We start from the raw sequence: 10,684 nt of genomic DNA on the forward strand, positions 1-10,684 counted from the left end.
AGGTAATTTATAAGGTTTTAGACAAAGCGGGCGAAGCCGCAGGCGGAAAGCTAGTTATAAATTTAATAATATGTAGTTTCTGCTTGGTAATTAATTAAGTCTATGTTTTTTGGTTGGTATTTGTATTTTAATGTAGACTTAGTGAGCCTCGGAAATAACTGTCCGTATATACATAGTAGTCTTTGGAAATAACAACTTACGGGCAGACTGAAAATCAGCGCTGTTCAGGTGTTAAGCCCGACAGCATGGCTGAGTCTGACCCGATTGCCATGTAAATTTTTTTTTTTAGTAATGTAAGTAGTTGTTAAGTGTGTGTAACTTGTGCACTTTTGTGCACAACTTGTGGCAATAAATATTTTTTCTTTCTTTCTTTGATGTTCTGCAACCGAGTCTGCAACATTTACAGACTACACAGTTTACACTTTACCATTTTTGCACTTAAAGACAATTTTTCTCTAATTTTAGGACGTCAACTTCACGTCAAGCTGTCAAGTGCTAGCATGACTGATGACGTGAGACGTCAGTCTAAAGAATTTGGCATTTGCTCACAGTGTGCCTAGTGCGAGTTTTCATCGAGTATGAAACGTTACTATCGCCACTATCGCGTTTGCGTCACAGCCGAATTAGTATGGGAAATCGAACAGCGCCCCTAACGGACGTATGGGGAAGCTTTGATTCCCCATACTGCGGCTCTACACTCGCCCGCGAACCGCGGGCGCGGTTCGCGGGCGCGGTTCGCGCATTGACACGCCGCGATAAATATAGCCCTCCACACTCGCGACCTTTCGCATTAACGTTCGCGCATTTGACTAAAATGGACGTGGAAGTTGCTGCTGCTCTGACATTGTGCGCTTTAGCGAATTACAATTATGCATTTATAAAGTCCAAAAAACAAGTTAAGGAGAATTTATAAATGAGAATATATGAGAATTAATAAAAATATTATGCACTAAAATTATGTTTGCTTTTAAAACATAAAATACGTAATTCGGAACAACTGTGAACACAGCGCGAGTGTGGATGCGTTCGCGTTCGCGCTTCGCAAACCCTTTGAAGCGGACCAAAAAACCGCCACCGAACGGGGAACGCCGCGAAGCGCGAACGCGATGTCGCGAAACCATCCACACTCGCGGTTCGCGGCCTTCGCGGGCCTTCGCGGCGCGAGTGTGGAGCCGGCTTATACAAATTTCGCTGTGACGCAGACGCGATAGTAACGTTTCGTACCTACTCGATGAAAACTCGCACTAGGCACACAGAACAGCTGACACCACATGTGCTCATCTATCACAGAGCAAGTAATTATTCATCTATAAAGAAGTCAAGGAATAAATAAAACGTGGTTGCATTAATATAAAATTGACATAGTTTTAAAGTAAGCCTTTTGTCCATATTGATATCCCTGTGTAAAAGAAAATTACTGGTTACATTAAATGCAACAATATGTTATGCAGAAAATGTAATTCTGAAGGAACATTAGCAATAAGAAACGTTTACTTCTTTTGTGAAAATTGTTTCATAGCTAATATTACACATAAATTTCGATCATGTCTTGGGAAAAATACAAAATTAAACTTAACAGATAAGGCCCTAATTTGTTTATCTGGAGGAATATCATCCACAGTTTTATTGGATTTAGTTATAAACGGTGTCTCATTAAATAGTCATAAGAAACTTCGGATTACACCAATATTTTTGCATGTAACAGGTGAGTGTTTGATCTTTGTTATTATTAATATGCTAGACAGCTATATTTATTGATGCGAATAGAAACAATATTTTATATTCATGCAGTCATGCTGACCCTAAAAGAAGAAGACCCAACATGAATCAGAATAATTTTCAACATAGGAATTATTTATTATACATGTAGGATCGGGGTAGCTTTCCAATAATTATTTGTTAGTTGTTACTAAATCCAGTATCACCTAAGTACTTTTTTTAAACAATCAACCCCAATTGATTAAATATAATATATATTTACTATAACTTGTATTCCATATCATTTCAAATGTTCAAAAAATTTTGCTATTAGTTATGGATTTTGTAAGATCTGGTGAGTATTAAAGTTTTGGCAAAAAGTGTTATGTTAATTGTTGATTATAAAGTAAAATGATTTTATACTTAATAGAAACTGGACCTTCATCTCATTCCCCTGTATGTCCAAGTGAATTCAACATATTATGACCAATCCTAATGACCCAGCACCCAGTCACCTTTGATACTAGATAAATATAAAATACTAGGTTCCCGTTCCCGTGTGATTTCCGGGATTGCGTCATTTTTCTGGGATAAAAAGTAGCCTATGTCCTTTCTTGGGTATCAAAATATACCGTTCCCCAATTTCAAATTATCAATTATTTCACTAGGTACTGATTCCTTGTCCATGTTAATATATGAATTGAAAAAATTCATTAAATGATACATTTAGTGGGTAAACTTAATTTAAAATTTTTCAGGACTCCAGGATGAATGTGAAGAAGCAATTACAAAACCATTAATTGACAAATGCAAAGTTAATCATTTAGTATTTCACATTGTGGATGTTAATCAGTTTACTTCAACAGAAAATGATGATATAAATATTTTTGACATACAACATAAATTAAATAAACTTTCTCCAACCACAAGAATTGATTATATATCTAAAGTAAAGCAACAAATTTTTTACAAGATGGCTAAGGAATTTGAATGTAATTTAATATTCACTGCAGAAACAAATACAAAGTTATCTGAAAAATTACTGACCAATATAGTTACAGGAAGAGGGTCCCAAATAGAAAATGATGTCGTAAGTATGATATTTGTAACATTACTAACTGCAAGTTGCAACCCAAAATGTTTATACTTAATAATTATTATTATTCGATTATTTAGGTAGACACATATCTAATTAATTAAATTTCATAAAAATTGGTACAGCTATTTATAAATACCAAATTGTATTTAGTATATTAATTATTAATAGATATAGTAGAAGGAAAACAATTGCAAAAGGAAATTAATAAAAAAACAGTTGTTTGTTCAAGTCCATGGATAATGTGTTCCTTGAAATGACCACTTTCATATAGTATATAAAAATAAATAAACATTACCTGAGTAAACTTTCTTATAAAATGGAACTTTTGGATTGAAAATTAGGGTGCGTTTTTGATATTGAATCATTTATATGTTATTATCTCTTTATAAGTGGTTTTATTCTAATTCTACAACTTAGTTATATTATATTTTTTAAATATCTATTGTATAAACTTTGTAGGGATTCTGTGATGACCGTCACACTGATATTGAACTTTTGAGACCTATGAGAGAAATAACCAAAGAAGAACTTTACCATTATGTAAGAATAAAGGAATTAAATCCCTATTATGGTAACAATTTAGGAGAAGGAAATAGTTTACAATCAATCATTTCAAAGTTTATATGTGATCTGCAAGAAAATACTCCTGCTACAATTTCCACAATTTGCAAAACAGCTGACAAAATTGGTTCTGAGGAAGGAAATAAGAATAAGAAATATTGTAAAACTTGCCAGGTATGTTCGCTTTTTGTAATATTTTGTATAAATCTACATATTTAAAAATAATTATTCTGTGCTTATGCTTTCAATTTTGCTTAAGAACTAATCAAAGAGTATAATATATTATAACATACATCCTATAATACGACGCGGTTGGACGACGACGCGGTTGGCGCAGTGGTAAAGTAACTGCCTACTGAGCCGACGGTCCTGGGTTCGATCCCCGGTCAGGGCAAATATTTGTGTGATGAACTCAATTATTTGTTCTTGGGTCTGGGTGTTATTATCTATATATGTATTTATTAAGTATTATATTTATCGTCGCCTAGTACCCACAACACAAGCCTTAATTGAGCTTACTGTGGGACTAGGTCGATTTGTGTAATAATGTCCTATAATATTTATTTATTTATTTAATAAAATATTAAAACTATTTTTTTAAGAAAATCAGACAGCTCCCTATACTTTCCATTCTGGGTCCTGAAATGCTAATCCTTTAAATATTTATTACTGCTCAATGATACAGACAACAATCTTAGACTATTTTTTTGTTAACTTACTCAATTTTTTTAAATACATAATATGTATTTTATTGTAAACTAGCGGTCCGCCCCGGCTTCGCCCGTGGTACATATTAACGTTTTCTCTACATAAGAACCATCCTCGTACTTCAAGGAATATAATAAAAAAAGAATTATCGAAATCGGTTCAGCCGTTCTCGAGTTATGGAATTACAACGAAAAGTGGCATTGATTTTTATATATTAGATAGGCACACTTACATGTTGACAATTTTCACTTTCAGGTCTATATTGATAAGTAATAATAATGTTTATTTTTTCAGAATAAAATTGATGTTAAATCTACCAAATTAACTGCTGTTGCTGCAATAGCTTACTCAAAAAAAGTTTCATGTAACTTGAAAAGTGAAAGTATACACATGGAAGATAATATTTTATCAGAAAGTTCGGTGTTTCCCCATATTTATGAATCTCTATGTTATGGATGTAGTAAAAATTACTGTGAAATAAAAACGGAGATATAAATTATTATTATAAAGCAAAGAAAGATAAGTATACTTAAACAAATAAATTATAATAAAAATATGTGTATGTTTTTCTTCTGCAATCAGAGCATTCTAGTTTAATAGGTAACAGAAAAAAAACTAGATAAGTATGTACTCTTTTGTGATTTGATCATAATATTATGTTCTGGCCGTTCATAAAATACGTCACACTCAAATCAGCTTTTCTTTACCCCTTTTTTTGTGTATAATTACTTATATTTATCCATAATTCATTGTTTTTGGTGCCATCCAACATTAGGAATAAACACTTAAATCAGGCACAGGCGCCTTAAAAATATAAAAAAGCATGTTTTGCCGCTTTAGAAATTAAGTTCAGAAAATTATTTAAAACAAAAGATAACAGACTCGTGCTTGCATTGGATTCGTTTAGAAAAAAACATATTTAAAATAAGTTTTGGTTATTGCGTAAATAATCAAAACTATTGCATAGATTTTTTTAACCTGAGCGTTTTCACATTGTCCGGTCCGATATCGGATATCGGGCGCCGATATCCGATATCCGATATCGGAGGCTAAGTAAAATGTATGATTTAGGTACCTGTCTTTCACATTGTCCGGTCCGATATCGGATATCGGAGCCAACACCGATATTCCCGTGAACTATCGGACGATAATGTTCAGTGTTACCAACTCAATTTTCGAAAAGGTAGTATACCAACAGCAAAAAAAGCACTAGTTTGTGTATTTTCAGTCATTTCTAGGCGCTAAATGTAAAAAAAAATCCTTTCATTTACTTTAAACCTTTTTATTAAGAAAACATTCATTTAAGTATTTAAAGGCATTAAAAATACTATTTTTACGGGAGCTATTTTAATACCGTCCTATAACATACGGCAATTGGCTGAACTGAAGTAAACAAAAATATATTGCGTTCTTAAATTCAACCGTATCTTCGAAATATTAGTGTCTTTTATCTTTATTTACTCATTCTGCCTCGCTCCTCCTCCTACTTGGACTACTGTTGTGCTGTAAGCTGTTTATTGTATTGTTGTCATTGAGTCACAGATTTAGTGCTTTGTTTTAGCGCCGATATCAAACCTGTATAATAAATAGCACATCTAAATAATATTAAGTAATTAATAATATCAAATCTTTTTTATATTGCACGCCTCATAAGCGAAGCGTTGAGGTGGGTACTACTGTCACTTCGCGCAAAACATCTGATTTTTCAAACTTAAAATGTCTTTATGTATCATACATTGCACTTGTAAGATAATACATACACACATATATTAAGAAAAAACACTATTTTTAACATTCATGATATTTTTGATGTCATTTTTGTTATTTAAACTAGTTAAAAAACAGTTTAAAAAAGTTCTGTCTTGGACGTCCGTGTGTCTGTATGTGCGGAGAATTTTCTTGTTAACACGATAGCGACCGAAATACTTTACTAATCGAGTCTTTTTTTTTTCTCTTACGCTTGAGTATGCTCAGGAATAGAACCCTTTCATTTTTCAGGGTCTGATTCGATGTGGTTTAATTGTTATTAACAAAACAAAAAAAATATCGACTTTTTTTTTTTTTTATAGTGTACTCAAAATTCACCATTATAAACTCGATTCTTTATACTATAAGCCAAGGTTTAAAAAAATAAGTTGGTAGTCAGTCCCTTAAACCTGCGCAGTTTCACATCTAGGTGGGGCCACAAGAAAAATAGCTCAATTATTACGGTACCGCTTTCTTTACTTTTCCAAATGTTTTATTTTATTTCTTTTTTATATTTATAGTCACGTACTCTTTATAAATAATCAATTTTATTGTAAAGGATGAGATTATGAGGCGTGCACTTTTGGATTTTCCAAACTATTTTACTTTTCCAGCTGTTTTTGAAGTCGGTTTCTTTTTTGTAGTTATTTTTACTGTATGTACAACTACGATCTATCAGTTGAATTTTTTTAAATCAAACTCTTTTTATTGAAAAGAAAATTTACAAAATAGCATATAAAAAAAACAAGCCTCACAATGAAATTGAATATTGAAACTAGATTCTGACTCTGCAGAGGGTACAAATCCAAACTCCGCAGTCAGCAGATTAAACCGGTTTGAAAAACATAGTTTATTTATTACTATTTATTTTATTTAAAATAAAGTTTATTTTTTGTAACATAAATGCATCCACTGTTTTTTTTAATTCTCCATATATCTACTTTTCCAGTTTCTGGCAACACTCATGATATCGGGACGATATTATCGGATAATGTGAAAGGGCAAATTGTGTCCGATATCGGATATCGGCTATCGGCTTCCGATATCCGATATCGGACCGGACAATGTGAAAACGCTCTGAACACTGTAGAGACTGCAAATGTGTGTGTTAACCAATGTGTTAACGCTTTATGGTTGGCACATTTTTTGTGACTAGCGTAAAAAAAATAGTTTGGAAAATCCAAAAGCGCACGCCTCATAATCTCATCCTTTACAATAAAATTGATTATTATAAAGAGTACACTATAAATATAAAAAAGAAATAAAATAAAACAGTTGGAAAAGTAAAGAAAGCGGTACCGTAATAATTGAGCTATTTTTCTTGTGGCCCCACCTAGATGTGAAACTGCGCAGGTTTAAGGGACTGACTACCAACTTATTTTTTTAAACCTTGGCTTATAGTATAAAGAAAAAATAAAGAATATATATATATAGATATACTAAAATTATGGAGAACAGTCGATATTTTTTTTTTGTTTATTTAATAACAATTAAACCACATCGAATCAGACCCTGAAAAATGAAAGGGTTCTATTCCTGAGCATACTCAAGCGTAAGAGAAAAAAAAAGACTCGATTAGTAAAGTATTTCGGTCGCTATCGTGTTAACAAGAAAAATCCTCCGCACATACAGACACACGGACGTCCAAGACAGAACTTTTTTAAACTGTTTTTTAAATAGTTTAAATAACAAAAATGACATCAAAAATATCATGAATGTTAAAAATAGTGTTTTTTCTTAATATGTGTATGTATGTATTATCTTACAAGTGCAATGTATGATACATAAAGACATTTTAAATTTGAAAAATCAGATGTTTTGCGCGAAGTGACAGTAGTACCCACCTCAACGCTTCGCTTATGAGGCGTGCAATTCGCGTTTTTCTGATGAAATACATCCGTAAACAGCACAATATCTAACCATTTTCTACGAAAAACGATAATCACAAATCCGAAATAATAAAATTACTTTAGTCAATTTGATTAATGTTGTCAATCTTCGTTGCGTGTCGTCCTTTCAGAAAAATGCGGACCATTTTTAGGGCGTATTCAGAAAGAAAGCTTGAAACTTATAAGCGCTTATCGGCGCTTGTCAGCGCTGGTAACCTGCGCAGGAAAATATATGAACATGCGCCTATAAGCGCTGATCGGCGCCGACAAGTTCCGACAAGCTTCAACAATGCTGGTGGCTGCCATATAAAATTTGTGTAGAACGAACCAGCATTGACAAGCGCCGATAAGCGCTTACAAGTTTCAAGCTTTTTTTCTGAATACGCCCTTAGGCTTATCGTGCGGGGTGAGGTAAGTGTTTACAGTAATCCAAAATTAATAATGCGCAGTAATGCGCATGCCTGATCTTCGCTAATTATCGTAATTCCAGAAACTCCCGAATCATTGAATCGTAAGTGCCCTAAACAATGCACTTGCATCTTGCACCTTGTTGGGAAGAAATAGGAGTCAATTCAGAGTCATACACAATTGAAAACAATTCGGGCGATAGGTGACGGTAGCCTGTCAGTCAAAAAATTCAAAAATCCGTCAGTCGTCTTTATTTATTGGTGGTGACCGCACGTATTATCTCTGTATGGAATTATATAGAGCTGCTGTTGCCTGTTACATACCCTTCTTAGTTTTGTTTCAAAGTTGAATTTTCCGGTAAAATGATTATTTATACAGGTAGCAGATAGCAGTGGGGAAAGTGAAAATTAATAAGAGCATAATGAAAGTTCTGATCATTCTAAGATATCAGAAATAGAGATAATCCCTGATTCTGTAAATCCTTTGGACTGAGGTTTTAATGATTAGATTTCACAATTTAAATGTAAACCAGTGTTTGAAAATATTTTTTTTAAATATAAACTTTGCCATTTTAACCTTCCATACATCCATCATTACGCCAGCTTCAGTAAGACGCTTTAATAGTTCTAAGTATGTATAGAATTTTACAAGTAAATCAATACAACAAATTTATATTCGCAATCGCTATTTAACTTACATTGAATTATCGAAACAAATTTCGTTACTTATCTCTTTTACCATAAAATCATTATAAAACTCATAATTCTAATAAACTATGCATGAAGAAAATACATTTAACCACTCTATATACTTATCATCTTCGGAGGCTCGCGGAATATGACAGTAATTGGCGAACAGTGACGAATTTATCTATGCGCATTATTTGTTTGGGAGTACCAAGGGGAGTACTGTAATTTTGGCGGGAGGCGGAGAGTGTCCGTTCTGTAGCGTTTAGCTCAAGAAGCTTATATGTTTAGCTACTATTATAATATATTCTGTGATGTAGGTATGTAGTCCATAGAAATCTAAATAACAAGAAACTATAGAACTGCTATAATGTCATAATTATTATAGGTAAACCAGAATCTGATGGCAATTAGGGAAATCAAAATTTTGAGTGTGCAACCCTAGGGAAAATGGACTGAACGATCTTGATACTGCTTATTTTTTATTTTGTCCTCATATCATTAGTCACATTACCTAAGTGGACAATACTGTACTTAATAATGAGATATCCACTTAATATTATGTAGGTAGGTACATACTTACATGTATAATATAGGTACAATAATTGTAATTATAATTATTATACATTTATTACTTTTATACAGTATACAGGTAATACATATTATTATTAACACATACCTATATTAATTGTATATTTATTACCAGTATGCCATATGAAAATATCGATATAATGATAATGTAGATCAAAACTGCTTATATTTTTTTATAAAATAAAATAAAAATAAAATAAAACTATGTTTATATTTGTAAGTATAAGTAAGTATTTGTAAGTATTAACAGATACACATTATAAAATTGACTTGGACAGCTTTGACTTGAAGAATAGCCGTATTGGGAACTCCTGTAATAAGTTTTCATAAAATTATATTCTAATCAACAAACAATATTATAGTTACCTACATATAATATTTTTTTTTAATTTAAAGTATCAAAACGGGTAAGTCCAATTTACCAATAAAATCTTCAAAATTGAAAATTGTGATGTGTTGGACCCTTCTTCATCGAATGTTTTCTTATCAACAATATAAACAACACATCTCGCTTGTGATCGCAGCGGCTTTTTCGACATTTTCGAAGATTTTTTAGACAAAATCCCAAAAATTATTCATCAACTGCAAAAAAAGACAAATAATTTGACAACCAATTTGATAGTTGTCAAATAAGTTGCCACATGAAAATCTTTTATTTCTTAAATATAAATATGCCATCAGATTCTGGTAGACCTATAGTACCATGTATGGTATGAAAACGACTGTCGCCAAAATCAACACATTTAAACCGATAGCTAAACAGTCACACACAAGTAAACTATGCCTTCTATTGGACAGCTTAATTTTAGTGAAAACTTTAAAAAATAAATACAGCATTTTATTAAGTACCCTAACACACGGTTTTACGGTTTATTTTCGAATAACATCCCAGGTACATGAGATGTTTTGATTCTTTTTGCTTAGAAAAATACAAATTCGAAAAAATTCGGCTTTTCTACAACAGAGGGCGTTAATTTTCAAAAGATATAACTTTGAACCTAAATACATAGAAATAAGGTTGAAATTTGTGTAAAACGTGATAATAAGAACGGTCGACTGTGTCATTCAGTTATTTAGATTACTACGGTGACATTCGTATTACTTGTAAAATATATTCTTTAATTTTAAGGAAAAACGGCATTATATATAAAAATAATAATTACCGATGAAATGTTATTCCTTTATTAGTATAGCAGAATGAATTTCCGCAATGGGAAATTATGAAACACACTATGTTTACAGTTTACACACGCACGTCTCGAGAGCAACTGAATAGCGACGAACGCACTGGTGGCTTG

General features: G+C 32.3%; 1 protein-coding gene across 1 annotated transcript; it reads left to right on the forward strand.

The window, feature by feature from the left end:
- The first annotated feature begins 1,254 nt into the window (after positions 1 to 1,254).
- Positions 1,255 to 4,622, forward strand: LOC123694903 (cytoplasmic tRNA 2-thiolation protein 2-A). Its single transcript, XM_045640524.1, has 4 exons — positions 1,255 to 1,705; positions 2,457 to 2,788; positions 3,257 to 3,532; positions 4,361 to 4,622. Exons 1-4 carry the CDS (start codon positions 1,441 to 1,443, stop codon positions 4,559 to 4,561), a joined length of 1,074 nt encoding a protein of 357 aa, XP_045496480.1. The 5' UTR covers positions 1,255 to 1,440; the 3' UTR covers positions 4,562 to 4,622.
- Positions 4,623 to 10,684: the final 6,062 nt, after the last annotated feature.

Source organism: Colias croceus, chromosome 1, assembly GCF_905220415.1.
Source record: "Colias croceus chromosome 1, ilColCroc2.1".
Lineage (NCBI taxonomy): Eukaryota > Metazoa > Arthropoda > Insecta > Lepidoptera > Pieridae > Colias > Colias croceus.

Coding starts and splice junctions, on each gene's coding strand:
- LOC123694903 (XM_045640524.1), top strand. CDS start 1,441: ATGTTATGCAGAAAATGTAATTCTGAAGGAACATTAGCAATAAGAAAC. Junction 1,706..2,456: donor AATATTTTTGCATGTAACAG/GTGAGTGTTTGA, acceptor AAAATTTTTCAG/GACTCCAGGATGAATGTGAA. Junction 2,789..3,256: donor CCCAAATAGAAAATGATGTC/GTAAGTATGATA, acceptor TAAACTTTGTAG/GGATTCTGTGATGACCGTCA.